Source organism: Cupressus sempervirens, chromosome 3 (assembly GCF_028749045.1).
Source record: "Cupressus sempervirens isolate cs-2001-9-10 chromosome 3, ASM2874904v1, whole genome shotgun sequence".
NCBI classification, from domain to species: Eukaryota; Viridiplantae; Streptophyta; class Pinopsida; order Cupressales; family Cupressaceae; genus Cupressus; species Cupressus sempervirens.
Genome location: NC_143120.1, coordinates 482,533,012 through 482,550,397, shown reverse-complemented (window position 1 = coordinate 482,550,397; position 17,386 = coordinate 482,533,012). Strand labels below are relative to the sequence as shown.

Below are 17,386 nucleotides of genomic sequence, written 5' to 3'. Positions count from 1 at the left end.
TTTGATGAGATATTTTCTCTTATTGTTAAAATCACTTCTATCCATACTGTTTTAAGTCTTGTGGCTATTGAAGATTTGCATTTAGAGTAACTGGATGTTCAAACAGCCTTCCTTCATGGTGATTTGGATGAAGAAATATATATGGCTTAGCCACGGGGATTTGAGGTCATAGGTAAGGAGGCCTTACTGTGCAAATTGAAGAAAAGTTTATATGGCTTGAAGCAAGCACCTCGACAAAGGTATCTAAAATTTGATAGGTTTATGCATGAGCATGGTTATAACAGGTGTCATTCAGATTATTGTGTTTATTTTAAGAGGTTGGATGATGATAGCTACATTATTTTATGTTTATATGTTGATGATATGCTTGTAGTTGGGTCTAACATGGATCATATTAAGGGGTTGAAATGCCAGTTAGCACATGCATTTTCTATGAAGGATTTGGGGGCAGCAAAACAAATCCTTGGTATGAAGATTTGTAGAGATAGGAAGAATAGAACATTGATGCTATCTCAAGTTGATTATGTTGAGAAGGTGTTGCAACGTTTCTCTATGGAGGATGCTAAAGCTATCAACACACCTTTACCTGGTCATTTGAATTTGACTAAGGAGATGTGTCACAAGACAGAAGAAGAGGAGGATAAGAAGTCCAAGGTACCCTATGCTTCAGCTATAGGAAGCTTGATGTACACTATGGTATGCACTAGGTCAGATATTGCACATGCAGTGAGAGTCGTTAGCAGGTATATGAATCATCTAGGATTTGAGCATTAGAATGTTGTCAAGTGGATTCTTAGATATTTGAGAGGAACATCCAATAAGTGTTTAAACTTTGGGGGCTCTACTATTGATTTACAGGGCTATGTTGACTCTAATTTGGTAGGGGATATTGATACTAGGCAGAGTACTACAAGTTATGTCTTTACTATTGGTGGGGCAACCATGAGTTGGGTTTCTTGGTTATAGAAGATTAATGCTCTATCCACTACAGAGGCATAGTATGTTGCTACTACAAAGGAAACCAAGGAGATGATATGGCTTCAATTCTTCTTGGAAGAATTGGGACATCCTTAGAAGGATAATTATTTGTTCACTGATAGTCAGAGTGCCATTCATCTTGCAAAGAATTCAGCTTTGCATTCTAAGACCAAACACATACAGTTGCAATACCATTTCATTCGGTTAGTTTTGGAGGATGGATAATTAAAGCTAGAGAAGATACATACAAATGACAATCTAGCAGATATATTGACCAAGGTTGTAACAAGGGAGAAGCTGAACTCCTCTTTATCTTTGGTTGGTCTTCTAGACTGAACATGAATAAAAGAATAGCAAAGTCCAGGGTGGTTTGATCCAATGGGAGCCCCATGTAGTAGTGGTGTTGTTATAGGACCAGTCTCCAAGTGGGAGATTGTTGTTTAGTGTGGAGCTTGATTATTCCCCAAGTGGAGATTGTTAGTTTGTGGTGACTAATCAAGTGTCAACATTGTGGTTGACATATGGCCGACATGTTGTAACCCTAAAATGACATAAAATACTTGTATAAAAGGACTTAGGGTTAGGTATTTTTTATTATGATGTTATGTTGTGATGTGAAATTGGTTCTTGTGGTGGTATTGAGCTATAAGGGATTATGGATTGTAATTAGGTTGTAATCACTGGATTGTAATAAGATTAGACTTGATGTTTGGTGGACATAACCTAGGGATTGGGTGAACCACATTAAATCTTGGTGCCTTGTGTTCATTTCTGTATGATCTATTATTTTCTATTATTGGTTATATTTGCATGTAGTTTTTTTATTTATGTCTATGGTTTAATCCTAACAAAAGACATAAAGAAAGGTACTATATGTTCTCTTTTCACCAATCTTATATCTGGCAACTCTCTATTACACACAACTAGAAATTTTCCTATTCATTGGTGCACTCATGCTAGGATGAATTTTTTTTTTTCGGATAGGTGGTATATGGTATTTGACCTACCACCATGTAATAATTATGAGGTGCTTCTATATTTTTTGAGAAAGCTATATTGTGAGTTAATCCTTGGTGAGAAGCTAAATTACTTTGACATCTATCAATTCCAAGGTAGAGGGAGAGGATATGTGCAATATAGACCTAGGGCTCATAGGATGGCACCAAAAAATGAGAGGAGATCTACAACATGAAAAACTATGCCTCATGTTATGCTCCCATCAATTGTAAAGGATTCTATTGATTTACAGACTCTTCATGCAGCTGCACCATTAATGACAGATGTTATCATTCAGCATGGCTCATAGTTAGGTGGTTTTCCTTAACCTATGGCACCCCAACCATCATAAGATACACCTCTGGGTCATCATAGCATGTGACATCTCCATCATTGTTATGTATGGCACCAGGGTCATCATAGCATGCGATAACTCCATCATTATCACCTATGGCACCTCAATCATGACAACCTATGACAATTCCATCAGCATCACTTGCACCACCCGTGTCATCTCTGCTTGTGTCACTTGCACCACTATTTTCATCTCTACTTGTGTCACATGCACCACCAATGTTATCCTCACTTATGCCACCTACATCATCATCACATACATCATTACAGTCTTTGATTCCCAATCAACATTTTTTTTTAGTTGTTAGCACATGTGTGATGGGATAGATATGGACGCGTCTAAGGATGGAGTTTCATCTCATCCATGTGTACATTGTGGGCATACTTTTTATTCATATGGAGGTGGAGATTTCACACTCACAGATGATTTGATGGAAATGGTCTTTAGTGGCAGGATACACAAGTTTTTTGTTTCAGTTTTGACATGATATTATTTAATCACCTAAATATTGTAAAAGTTAAAAAAAATTATAAATCACTCCAGATTGATATGTGAACAATATGCAATGCAGGGTGTAGCAACCATTTTGAGAACACCACAAAGTACTCATTCTACTAGAGGTGCAAGGCTAGGAGCAAGAACACCTAAGGTAAAGTTTTTTAAATATTCTTAAGAGTACAATAATACATTAGCTTTAAACTATTGTTTCTTAATTGGTATGACACTAACAACCCACTTATAGATCCTCTTCCATCTCCTACCAATATTGAAATCCTCTCATTCATCAAATCAATCAAATTCCCATCCACATCTCTTGCTCCTAGCATTACCCAAACCCCATCTAATGAACCTCATGAGTTTTGACATGATATTATTTAATCACCTAAATATAGTAAAAGTAATTTTATTATTATTATTTTTATACAGCACTTTAGATTGATAAGTTCAAATAATATGCAATGTAGGGTGCAAAATGTAGTATGAGAAGACCAAATAGTACTCATGCTGCTAGAGGTGTGAGGCTAGGAGCAAGAACACCTAAGGTAAAAAAAATTAAATATTCTTAAAAGTACAATAATAACTTTCCAATATCATCCTTCAAGTCCTTCTTGTGTCTTCTTTCCCTCCCATGGTCTTCCTATTGTTATTGTGCCTTCTTTCCATTTACAACATCATCTCATATTTATAACAATACTCTTTACTATTTTATAGGGCTTTTTGGGGGCTAAAATTTCTCAAATTGATGATGCCATGCTTTCTGTCATTAACTTTGGCCTTAAGAGCTATGGGGTGTCATAGTTTGCACACCTAACAATTTTACAATTTGAGTTGAACTCATGATGTGTCTTATTGATTCCCCTTATGTTATATTTGTTTCCTCTTTAGGGCAATCCACATAGCTCGAGGTTTGGAGGAAAGAGAAGGAAATTAGAAAGAACACTGAAACAAAAAAAGGTAATAAATATAAGTCAAGTTTATATTTTGAAATTTATTATGAATGAATGTATATACATGTACTTGATATTGATGAATATGCATTCACTTGTTTGTTGTATATATGTAGAAATAAATTAGTTTTGTAGAGTTGATGAATTCATCTAAGACTGCTCATGTTGAGACAATGGAAGAGGTAAAATCTTACATTTTTGTTCTCATCAATTTTAGGTTATTGTATGGGTTTGTTCTATATACATATTAAATAGTTGCATTTACAAATGAATACATGTGTTTTTTTCATTTTATAGTAATTATCAACAATTTGTCTTATTAACCTTTGGCTGATTTTAATTTGAGGAAATCTTTGAAGAAATATTTCATAAAATTGTGTTTGAGTCATATCCAAAAAATGTTGTGCATGTGGATCAGGGTTTGTTTTTCCAATTTGTCTTTTGACAAAATCTTTTTGATTTGGTGAAACCCTTGTGTTGTCACACCAAAAGTTTTCTATTAATGTTCTTAGTGCATCAACAATACATAAATAATAACTTTATCCTTATGTGGGAGTCTACCTTGGAATGACCAAAAGTAGTTTCATTACAATTCTCAATTTTCTCTCACCTAACTAAAACTTTGAGTAACATTGTTCTACTTATCCTTAATGATTTTCTTGTTTAGCTTACAATATGAGTTTTTTGCCATTTCCTTTCCCATTATGGTTGATGTGAGGACCCGTCGATTTGTATTAGCATCTTTAGTACATGGTTTTGAACCAATGGATTGGTATGCATTAAAGAGATTTCTAATAATGCTTCTTTCACTACTATTTTCAAATGTTCTTAACCAAAAATCTCATTGTCACTCTAAATTTTAGATTTTTAACCATTTCAACAATAAGTTGGCATCTTCCACTTTGTTTTAAATTTTTTAAATAGTTATTCCAAATCTTTTAAACAATTCTCCTACAATTTCTTTCTAACATTTTATCATACATTGGCTTAAAAATATTTTCATCAATGTCAATTAGAAACTTTGGTTTTGTACAAAATATTCTAGGAGATGTTGATGTACACGCATGCTCTATATTTTCATTACTCACATCATGTGCATTCATCATTTCAACTTTGCTCTATATTTTCATTACTTACATCATGTGCATTCATCATTTCAACTTCAGAAGTCACATTAGGGGCATCAGGTGACATAGGTGTATTTGTCATAATCATTTCAATTGGGGTATGTTGAACATTTTTGTTTGTCAAATTAGGTATGTTTGTGACGTCAATATCAATAGGTAGATTTTCATCATGTACATTAGAGGCATTTGATGATGTACCTTCACATAATCTCCCCATATGCTCCCTTGTTTTTTCCTTTGCTACCTCTCATTTTTCAATCGTTCCTCTCTTGTTCTTTCCCATGATTGTAGATGAAAATTACCCTACAAACAATAATATGAATAAAATACAAAGCTAAACAAATTTGCATGATTATTTTATGCTCAATCATAAGATACTAACATAAAATAAGATGGTGGCACATTAAAAATATAAAATTTAGCATTTCCAAGCACAAGCAATCTTACACTTGCATACTTGGTATAAAAATACATGTGAAATAGTAGTAGAATCTAGTGGACCGCATTGAAACAACATAATAATTTTTGACATGGTGTTTTATGAATAGCTTTCAATAACCCAAATAGGTTATTGAGCTGTAATTGCATTGTCCATATGGAGAAATAACCTGATCGGGTTATACAAAACCTAATTAGGTTCTATATTACAACTACAGAAAGGTAGATTGAAGTAGGGAGGGAGTGATGGAGATAATGAGAGAGAGAGGGTGGGGCTAGGATAAAGTGATAGAAGGGGAGAGGGAGAGGGAGAGGGAATAAGAGAGAGGGAGAGTGAATGGGTGTGTGTGTGTGTGTGTGTGTGTGTGTGTGTGTGTGTGTGTGTGTGTGTGTGTGAGAGAGAGAGAGAGAGAGAGAGAGAGAGAGGATGTGTGTGTGTCTGTGTGTGTGTGTGTGTGTGTGTGTGTGAGAGAGAGAGAGAGAGAGAGAGAGAGAGAGAGAGAGAGATATTAGGGGATAGGATAATGAAAAATGATTCTAGGATAGGATAAAGAGAAAGGATTAGGGGATAGGAGAAAGAGAGAAACATGGGATGGAGAAATGATTAGGGGATAGGAGAAAGGGATAGAGAGGAGATAGGAGAAAGATAGAGAGGGAATATGAGTGTGTGTGTGTGTGTGTGTGTGTGTGTGAGAGAGAGAGAGAGAGGGGGGGGGGAAAGGATAAAGAGATAATGAGAGAGAGAGAAAGAGGATGTGATGGAGAGAAGAATTAGAGGATATGATAGAAAGAGTGAGAGAGAGAGAAGGGGACAGGAGAGAGAGGGGGGGATAGGAGAGGGAGAGAGAGAGGGATTATGGGATGAGAGAGAGAGAGAGAGAGAGAGAGAGAGAGAGAGAGAGAGAGAGAGAGAGAGAGAGAGAGATTATGAGATTATGAGAGATTAGGGGATATGATAGAAAGAGTGAGAGAGAGATGGAGGGAATGTGTGAGAGAGAAGGGGATAGGAGAAAGAGAGAGAGGGGATTAGAGAGAGGGAGAAGGGGATAGGAAAAAGAGAGGGAGGGGATAGGACAAATAGATAATGAGAGAGGATAGGATGGAGAGAAGAATTAAAGGATATGATAGAGAGAGTGAGAGAGAATGGGATGAGATATATATATATATATATATATATTATGGGAGAATAGGAGATATGATAGAAAGAGTGAGAGAGAGGTGGAGAGAGAGAGAGGGGATAGGAGAAAGAGAGAGGGGGATTGGAGAAAGAGAGAGGGGGTAGAGAGAGATTATGGGATATGATAGAAAGAGTGTGAGAGAGGTGGAGAGAATGAGTGAGAGAGAAGGGGATAGGAGAAAGAGAGAGAGAGAGAGAGAGAGGAAGAGAGAGAGAGATTAGCGATATGATAGAAAGAGTGAGAAAGAGATGGAGAGAATGAAAGATAGAGAGAGAGAGAGAGAGAGAGAGAGAGAGAGAGAGAGAGAGAGAGAGAGAGAGAGAGAGAGAGAGAGAGAGATTATGGGATATGATAGAAAGAGTCAGAGAGAAGGGGATAGGAGAATGTGTGTGTGTGTGTGTGTGTGTGTGTGTGTGTGTGTGTGTGTGTGTGTGTGTGTGTGTGTGAGAGAGAGAGAGAGAGAGAGAGAGAGAGAGAGAGAGAGAGAGAGAGAGAGAGAGAGAGATTATGGGATATGATAGAAAGAGTCAAAGAGAAGGGGATACGAGAATGAGAGAGAGAGAGAGGGAGAGATTAGGGGATATGATGGAAAGAGTGTTTGTGTGTGAGAGAGAGACATTAGGGGATATGATAGAAAGATTGAGAGAGATGGAGAGAGAGAGAGAGAGAGAGAGAGAGAGGGAGGATGAGATGGAGAGAAGAATTAGAGGATATGATAGAAAGAGTGAGAGAGAAGGGGATAGGAGAAAGAGGGAGGGAGAGACAGAGGGAGGGAGAGAGAGGGGGGATAGGAGAAAGAGAGAGAGGGGATGAGAGAGAGACAGATAGAGAGAGAGGCGGGGGGGGGGGGGGGAGAGAGAGAGAGAGAGAGAGAGATTTTGGGAAAGGATAGAAAGAGTATAATAGAGAGAAGGGGATAGGAGAGAGAGAGAGGGGGGGAATAAGAGAGAGAGAGAGAGAGAAAGAGAGAGAGGACGGAGAGAGAGATTAGTGGAAATGATAGAAAGAGTGAGAGAGAGAAGGGGGTAGGAGAAAGAGAGACAACGATAGGATAAAGAGCGACAGGAATAAGATAAAGATTGAAAATGAGAGAGAGGATGGGATGGAGACAAGGATTGGGGGACATGATAGACACTTGTTTAGTATAATATATAACCTAATCTCTCTCTATCTCTCTCTCACTCCCTCCCTCAATCTAACATTGTGAAGTAGTAATAAGAAACCCAATCAAGTGTTTTATAACCCAATCGGGTTTTGTAGAACTTGATCAAGTTTTGAATGCATTTTTTATTTTCATAATCCGATTAGGTTATGGCTTGGTGATGTCCTAGGAAAATGACCCAAAGGATTGGGAGACTATTTTCCCTCCATTTTTTTCCTTTAGATGTTTTTTCATCTTCTAAGATGAATTATTGTCTTTATCTTCATCAAGTACGCTAATGGTGAAGTGGGTATCTCTAAAATCACCACCATAATCTTACACATCTTCTTAGCTTTCTAACCATATAATTTTTTATTTTTTTGGACAACATTAACATTGTAAACTTTAATTAATTTTACCAATGCCTTGACATTCCTCACAAACATATGTCTACCATTTTTTATTAAAATTTGGTATACTTAACCAAATTCAAAATAAATTAAATATTACTGTTCTACACTTGATTACATACATATTTTTAACAAAAAAGTTTCAATTTTCAATTATTTTGATGCAAGCTATGCTTAGCACACGAACATGTAGTTTGTTCAATAATTCATAACAAAAAAAATACTCATCATAAAATTACAAAAAAAATACACAACTTCTAGATATGACTCTTAACTATCATTCTACCAAAGAGATATGCAAAATACTAAATATAACTATGTCTTTTTTGTTGCACATGAAAATATCTATGTTATGTTTTCTAAAAAAATCAGGAACTATTTTTTGTGTGCACAGGGTTTGACCCACCTAATCTTATCCACTTTCTAAAAAATCTAGTAGTTTAGAAAGTAGATTCAGAGTACTGCAATTTATATTTTTTACACATCTTATCATTTTTAGTGGATGACCCTCAAATGTCTCGACCAAGTTCAAGTTCACCTGATTTCAGAAAAAAGGTGTCCACGTATACCCCCCTTTTTGTACACCATCTTGGTGCACTCACCCATAATGTGATAAGACAAGTTTCATAAACATATCAAAGAGCCCTGTGATGCATACAAAGACTAAGCATATTGAGATCAAGTATCATTACTTGAGAGAGTTGGTACAAGACAATGAAGTGAGATTGGAATATGTAAACATAAAAAAATAGGTAGCTGACATATTCACAAAAACATTACCTAAGGATTCTTATGAGTATCTAAGAGGTAAGTTTGGGGTCATTACCCTACTTGAAGAAAACTAAAAAGAGATGTTGCATTGCATCAAATGTTTCAATTGGAACACCATAAACATTGATGCAGGAGGTCACACTTTAGGAGTTGTCTAAAGATGTGAAAAGGAAGACACTAAACTATGAGCAGATGTAGCTTTAAATGGTTAATGTTGAGATGACATTATTATATCATTCAAAGCAGTGACATGAAGATGTGTGGGTATGGTATGTCTTGGCATTTTTGTCAGAAGAGTGACATGAAGATAGAGAGTTAAGACATTGCAGGAAATGTTAAATTGTTGATGCTATGCTATATAGACTGAGTGAGTATTTGAGATTGATTAAGTTGTTTAAAGTTAGTTAAAGTTGAATTGGTACATCTAGACCTAAGGATAATTAATTCACTCCCCCCCCCCACCCGAAAATTATTCTAAATCATTATAATAATCAATGTGGTTGATCTACACCTTTGGGGATTTTGATTGCACAAATTGGACGGTTTTATGTGTTTAAATTATTTAATTATGTTTGCTCGATCAACCTACTTTATTCTCAATCCCATAAACTAGTATATAAGGAGGCTTGGGCATTTCATTTTCATCCATCAAACTATCCATCCAAACACATGATCAATCATACACATGTACATGAGACTTCAAGCAAGCATTTTCAAGAATCTACATCAAGCATTCTTTAAGAATTCTTCAAGATCCATCATTTATTTCTTGCATCAAACTTTTTCCTTCAAGGTGGTAGTGGTTATTAGCATCTAATGAGGAGATATTCCATCAACTCATTCACAACTCTTACATCCTTCATCAAGACAATGACACTGACATTCCCATTCATGAGGTTTTGGCTTTCATAGTTCCTTTGAGTCAAGGCTATTACATTTGCATACTTGATTACTAGATATAGTTGCATCTACAAAGGTAATTATATCTCTCACTATTGATTTAACTATACTACATGTTATGAGTTCCTTTATTACTATCTACATCTCAATTTCAAGGTTGATTCCTTAATCTAGGGTTTGACCAATGCAAGTCCTCATCCAATGAAACAAAACCCAACTTTCTTATGTACAATTTTTTTTGTATTGAAAATATAGATTTGAATCCAAAAACTATCAGTGGAGGGTGTCAAGAAAAATTTGGGTCGACTTTGTTTTGGTACTCTAGGAATATGTTTGTTATCTTTTAAGCCTACCAGGAGATGTTATCTGAATCAACCTATGCCTAGAGATTTAGAATTTGCAGTCAAATTTTTAGTCACAATTTTAGATCTACAATTTTTAGAGAAGAAAAACATTTTCCTTTGCATATTTCAAGGTCATATTTCTATCCTCCATTTTATCCCTTAGTAGACATGTTTTCATATTTTAAATGGGTTGATTGCATATATATTCCTCCTAGATCTATTTTACTTTTTCTATTTCATCAATTGGTTCAATATGCATTCACATTGCATACTAAGGTAAATAAACATTGCATGAAAGAGGACTTGCTTGCATACTTCTTTAGTATAATTTAGGTTTACTATTGGTAGCCTTTCATCCTATTTGATTTTTGGTAATCTAGCTTGAGTTATATTGAGAGTTATGTTTGAAAGCCCCCCTTTCTTTTGTATTGAATAACTTAGCATTAAATTACTTAACTAATGAATTTATCTCATCTAGTGTTTTGAATTAATTAATGTAATTCCCCCCCTAAACAGATTGTATGACTTCTTTAGGAATGTGGAATGCTTTATGATCAACATGGCCATGAATTTCAAAGAGATTTTGGCAATGTGATATGAGCATAAGAGTGGATGATTTGTCAAGGGGGAACTCTCTAATTTTTAGAATTGGGAGAGGTGGAATGGATGATTAAGAATGAAAGGCTTAGGGAGGGCTAGGATTGAATGTGAGAGGATAAATTGGCTTGAAGTCATAACATTGTGACATGTAGACAACCCCTAGGAAGAATACTTGTCATGAGGAAGAGGGCAAAGTGTGCTTCCACGATTGTGAGTAATCTTGGAGGAAGATGAGAATGACAAGAGGACAGAAAAATGACAATTTGGAGGAGGGGGGAAAGGTAACAAATGGACAAAAGAGGAAGTAACATAGTGGCTATGAGGAGAGTTGTCATCTCCAATGTACAAAGAGTAGGCAAGTGACAATTGTGTGTCACATGTCATCAATGTATAACTAGGTGGAAGTAAAAATTAGAGGAAATAGTCACACGTGAAAAAATGTAAACTAAAATTGGAAAAAATATTAATGAGGCTGGGAATTAAGGACATTAGCTAACTAATGGATTAATCAACTAATTAATATTTAAGAGAATATAGTTAGGCTAAAAGTTAAAGTTTACAATAAATAGTCAAAGTTGTTCAATTAATTAAAATTAACTAAACTTTAGAAGAATATAAGAAAATATAAATTGTAATAATTAATTGTTTATATCAATCATATACAAAAAAAAACTAATTAGAGGATATTTCATTAATCATTGCTCCTAGAAGAATAATTTTATATATTTGTAGTGAAATTTAGAATATCTTACAAATTATCAATTTCAACCATAAAATGAAACCACTTTTGTAGACCTCATCTTGGCCTTTAAATTTAGAACACCTTGCTCCAAGTCTCGTGGAGGACTTATTCCTCTTCTTTCCTAAGATGTCAAAGATATGGAAACCTCTTTTGTAAGACAAATTCTTGCACAGGGTGCAAAACATTCACTCCCACCCAAATTGCTTCACACTCCTTGCTACTAAAATTATGATAGGATAAGAGATCCAATAGCCACCTAGTCTAACTTCACGCACCTAGAACTCCTAATTTGTACATTGAAATTAGAGTTATTTTTTTGATGAACTGTCGTAGGTGACTGAAGACTTCAAGGCTAAGGTTTAAGTGTTTCCACATTTATGGAGCTCTCTGTAGAACTTGTAGAATGTGGAGTGGTCAAAAAGTGTCATTTCAAAGCATTCACTCGAAACTTGTAATGTTCACCCCCAACAACAATTAACCTAAAAAAATAGTACTTTATGCACCAATGTACCAATCAGCAGCTAAAAAAGTTAAAAAATGATCAACTGGTAGTACATATGTGATGACTAATAGTACATGTGTTATCACCTATTAATATCTGTGTTACCAATTTTTAGACTTTTAAAAAGCCATAATTAGAAGATCTATAAATAATACCGTATCCGCTACTTCGTCTCTTCCTCTATATAGTAATTTATAAATAGCTCAGCGAGTAATTTCAACGCTTAGAAGAATTGGGAACAAAAGCTTACGAATAAGTGAACTGGGCCTTTTCCCAATACATAATTGCAGTGAGAGAGGGATGGAGGGATGGGATTCGAACACCAAGTCTACCGTGCAGAAAATACCGCTGCTGACAACCCGGGCTGGACCGAGGGATGGAGCACAGTGGACACAGCGGCTGAAGGAGGAATACGCTGCTCTAATTAAGTACATGGGCATGAACAAGGCCAATGACAACGACTGGTTCAGAATCTCCGCTGCCAACGCCGAGGGCACCCGTTGGACAGGAAAGTGCTGGTACATCCACAACCTCCTCAAGTATGATTTCGATCTCCAATTCGATATCCCCGTCACTTACCCTCTCACTGCCCCTGAGATCGAGCTACCCCATCTCGATGGAAAAACTGCCAAGGTACAAGTTTTCTTTTATGTTTTTGGTCCTGGGATTGATTTTGGTTAGGTGCCACAATCGAGAGATTTCTTTCTGGGGTTCAATTTTGTTTTTTTTAAATTGATCAATTCTGCCCTAGATGCCCTTCTTAGTTAAATTTCGTTGGAGACTAGTATAACCCATGAGTATATCTTCCATATTTAATTGATAAATTCACAAAAAATGTTTTTTGGATTGGTAAATTTTCTACGGTGTGTCATCTGGTTCACATGATTGTATCTTTAAATTGTGTTTGATTGATAAGTTCACCAGCAGTAGTTTTCACGGTCTGGTTAATTCTCTTGAAAGCTGTCTTTTCCACCGTATTCATTTTTAAAGTGCCAAACGATTTAGGGTTCGTTACAATCGAGAACTATTTTTTCGGGCAAATTTGCGTCTGGCCTCAAATTATGGCTACTCCAGAGGCCAGAGTTAAAATTGGTTGTTGTAGTTTAGCTAATTAACAATCAATGTTATAATTCTAAATGGAAGATGTCTCAACTAGAATTCTGGTTTGGAAGCTTAGCGATTCACTGTATAAGCTCACCCCATTTGACACACTGCCAAGGTACATTTTCTACAAATGTTCATATCCTAGGGTTTATTTGGTGTGTTTTCTCAGGCCGATACGTGTGGCTTTTGCAGAGAGCTTGTATAGTAAAAATGTCAATCTCTTAGGTGTACTTGAAAGATTACAAGGTGCAGCTTTTCTAAATCTACAATTGTTACCTGGTGAAAACCTTGTTCGATCCAATGGCTTAAAGATTAGTTTGGTGTTATATCTGAAAAGTTGGTTTTGAAATTAAAAAAGTGAACGAGAAAGAAAGCTCAAACTCTAATTTGATTTGTGGTGTTTGTTAAAACTTTATTTTACTCGATTCCTTTGGTTTCTCGATGTTATGTCTGAAAGGTTGGTTCTAGAACATACATTGTAAACACGGTGACTCGCAACCCCTCCCAAACCTTGAAGTACTTGTCCCCGAGACGTCCCCGCACCGGGTATTTGAATACCCAAGTACCTCGACCTCCACTATTCTGCAACCATGCCGCCACTGGGATGGGTACTTGAATTATTATTTTTGAGTGTTCCTATTGGGTATGTAATATGTTACTATGTTGAATGTTCAATGGTTCTAGTTCATGTTGCAATTTTGCTATGTTCAATTATTTTAATATGGTATGTTCTACTGAAACATTATTTCGTAACTAGCATTTCAAATTCTATATGTATACTATACAACACCCCTCCCTGCCCCGTCCTCCCCTTGCTGCCATCCCTTGGCCACTCCCCTCGTCCCGAAAATGAGGCCCATTTTCCTTGCCTCCCAGAAACTCGTCTCGGCATCTCGACATACCCTAGTACTGGTGTTACATTGAAAATATACAGTGGAGTTGAGGAGAAAGAGAAATAAAACCTCTAATTTTGTCTTTGGCGCTTGATAAAAACTCAAATTGATCTCATGCCAAGTATCTGGATGTTCTATATACAATGTTGGTCTATAATATAACAGTGGAATTGTGAAGAAATAAAAGAAAAGAAAACTCTAAATTTGTTTTTGATGCTTGATAAAAACCCTAATTGACCCAATGCCCTAAATGTCTAGTTGTATCCGAGAGAATAGATCGAACATATAACAGTGGGATTGAAGGGAAAAAGGAAAAAGAAGGGGAAAAAAATTTAGTTTTGTTACCCAAGAAACCTCCACCGAGCTTGTAAGAGATTTTATATATATATGAACTAGATTCCTCATATTCTCTGCGTGATGTGCTACTCTATTGCGAGGGGTTTCAACATGGATTGTGCTTTGTTGTGTCCCCCAGTATCGATACACCATAACTTCTTGAAAATGCATACGTCATAACTTCTTGAAAAATACCGAGATACAGGGATTGGTATAGAGATGATATTTTGATTTCAGAAATGAGAGCTTGATGAGTTAACATGGGCTGGGTGCATTGAAATATAGTTGTCAGATGATGCCTGCAAGAGTATATAGACAGGTCATTATCAATATACTGAAATTTACTGGTGGCTGCAACATTCTCTTTTTTCATATCAAAATATCAGTTTCAATTTGGAATTTCCATCACTTTATTAGGTGTAATTTTGGAGCACTTTGCAAAATTGATGTCATTTTGTTGTTATATGATGGCTATTTTGATGCAGATGTACCGAGGAGGGAAGATTTGCTTGACAATACATTTCAAGCCATTGTGGGCAAAGAACTGGTATGAACCGGGTTATATTGCATGAGTTCATTATGGTGGAAACACAAATTTTAGAATAAGTATATGAATTGTTATGAGTTTTTAACTTTTTCTAAATTATTTTCTAATGACAGTCCTAGGTTTGGAATTGCACATGCACTATGCTTGGGACTTGCCCCTTGGCTTGCAGCAGAAGTGCCTTATCTTGTTGAGAGTGGAGTAATCAAACATAAGGATGACACAGCCTCATCTAGTAGCTCTTAGGTAAAGCACTGCACTAGCATTTTGTTAGTTGCAAATAAAAGCAACATGGCAAATGAAGTGGTGCAAGTTAATGTTATTGGAGTAACATTATAAAGGATATGGATTAATGGCTTCTCGGCAATATTTCCTGTCTTGAGATCTTTATTGGTTCAATATGAATAAGACCTGCATATTTTTATGAAGATAAGTAACCCTTCATATTGAATATGATAACCAGATTGAACCAATTCGAGCTTTAATTACATTTTTTTGTTTCTTTTGTAGCCCTAATTCAGTGCTATTGTTTTCATTATCTTCATAATTTCTTCAGGTGCCAACTTTAGCAAGGAAGAGAAAATGCAAAATATGAGATTGTATTTCTTACAAGTACTGACAATTTTGAGTCGAGCCATTCTTCTATATATTTTAATTAATATTATCTTTGGACAATTTTTCTATGTTTTATTTTTAGTTTTAATGAATCTTTGAGGAATGTATATGCAAATATTGTTCTATTCTTGTTATGATTCTGATTGCAGGGGTGGCAACCATTCTATGGTACTTAAGTGTTTACTTTACTTTATTATTTGAGAAGCCCCCATGAATGCAGTGAGTTGCTTTTTGATCTGGTTGAAATGTCATTAAGTTGTATGTGATGCAATTCAACATAAGTTCCATGAGTTTATTTATGGATACAATGAGATAAGAGTGTACAGTGCACAACTGGTAGCTCTATGACAATACATTTATACACACACAATGTATATGTTCAATTGTACACTCACACATGTTTGTCTGTGTATACATACACAAATGTATACGAATGTACATATATACCTACATACACATATTATAGAAGCAGATCTTACCAAAGTCCAAGACAAATCGTAAGATCTAGTTTCTTTCAGCAGGTGCTTAAAATTCTCAAAAATATTGCTATGTTTTGGTAAAAAACAATCAATTGATATTTTAACTGGGAAAATAGGAGAAAATAATTAGATGATATTCTCAAATTTTAACCATATATATGCCTGTGGATTACATATTTAACACATTCTTGTCTGCAATTTTTAACTGAGTTTTTAAGCATTTGAGGTACAGCTATATCAAATCTTCAAGGATTTCACTTTGGTTGGAGGGTGCATACACCACCACCCTTGAATTCGTCAAATATCTATATCTTTTGGTTTGCTGAGAAATTCCCCAGAAAGATTTTTGCTTCTTACAATAAAAATGTGTTAGCAGTGGGCATATTGATCAGATAGGACTACGCCATCTTCAAAATTAGTAAATATTTATTTCTTTTGGTTTGCTGAAAAATTCCTGAAGAAGGTACTTGCCTCTTACCATAAAAGTGTTTTACTGGCATAGAGTTTATGCATCATCATTACCCGTGTATAGGGTTTACGGAGATATGTTGGCATATGTTTCTAGGGCCTATTTTATTTTAAATCGTTTTTCATATTTACTACAAAGAGCGGGCTTTGTGAATCGGGTATTTTTACTAGACATGTCACTGCAGTCACTGTTCACCTTCCAGCAACAGGGTATGACATTTATCCATGGAGAGAATTTCCAATATAACGTCTTACTAAGCTCTTAGATGACTTGTGAGGGTAAAGGATATATTGTCACAAATGGTTATAAGCAACCACTGGGGCATTTAGAAGCAATCAAATATAACAAGGTTTCCAAAAATGAAGGCAATGATATCAGTTGATGATTGGTGGGCTCATGTGGAATATGTATTGGAATTCATCGAGCCTATCATGTCTTTGTTTTAGTTTGTCGACATTAATAAACCATGCTTGGGGGATGTTTATGATGCCATGGACAACATGTTGGAGAAAGTAAAATTGGCAAGTTATAATACAATCCTATACTCTTGTTTATTGAGAGATCTAAACTGCCAATTAGCATAGCTTACATCAAGATAACTTACAAGAACACCATTTGTTATTCATATCCTAGGTCATACAAAGGAGAGAATGATCTCAAGGACACCTTTTACAGAAGGTGGAAGCAATTGCTCTTCACTACCAGAACAAGATGAGTACGCATTTGTACCTCCTGGCATACAATCTATCTCCCAAGTATTATAGCCTAAAGGTACTTGCTGTTCTGAGCAAAGCAACAACATATAGAGATATTGAGGTTGCTAGTGGGTATATAAGGGCACTTAGTAGGATCTTTGGTGATCCAAAGGTGGGGGCAACTGTTACGAGATAATTCAAATTCTTCATTAGAGGAAAAGATGTAGACCCTATTGTAAGAGTGACCAAAACAAAATGGATGGTATTACATGGTAGTACCTTAATTGCCAAGATTATGTGTACCTCTAACCTCTTGCAACT

At 35.7% G+C, this 17,386-nt stretch overlaps 1 protein-coding gene across 1 annotated transcript; it reads left to right on the top strand.

Moving 5' to 3' along the window:
- Positions 1-12,155: 12,155 nt before the first annotated feature.
- On the top strand, positions 12,156-15,482 carry LOC149567267 (ubiquitin-fold modifier-conjugating enzyme). Its single transcript, XM_089820438.1, has 3 exons — positions 12,156-12,563; positions 14,749-14,810; positions 14,924-15,482. The coding sequence occupies exons 1-3, from the start codon at positions 12,231-12,233 to the stop codon at positions 15,051-15,053; spliced, it is 525 nt and encodes a 174-aa protein (XP_089676564.1). The 5' UTR covers positions 12,156-12,230; the 3' UTR covers positions 15,054-15,482.
- The last annotated feature ends 1,904 nt before the right edge of the window (positions 15,483-17,386 follow it).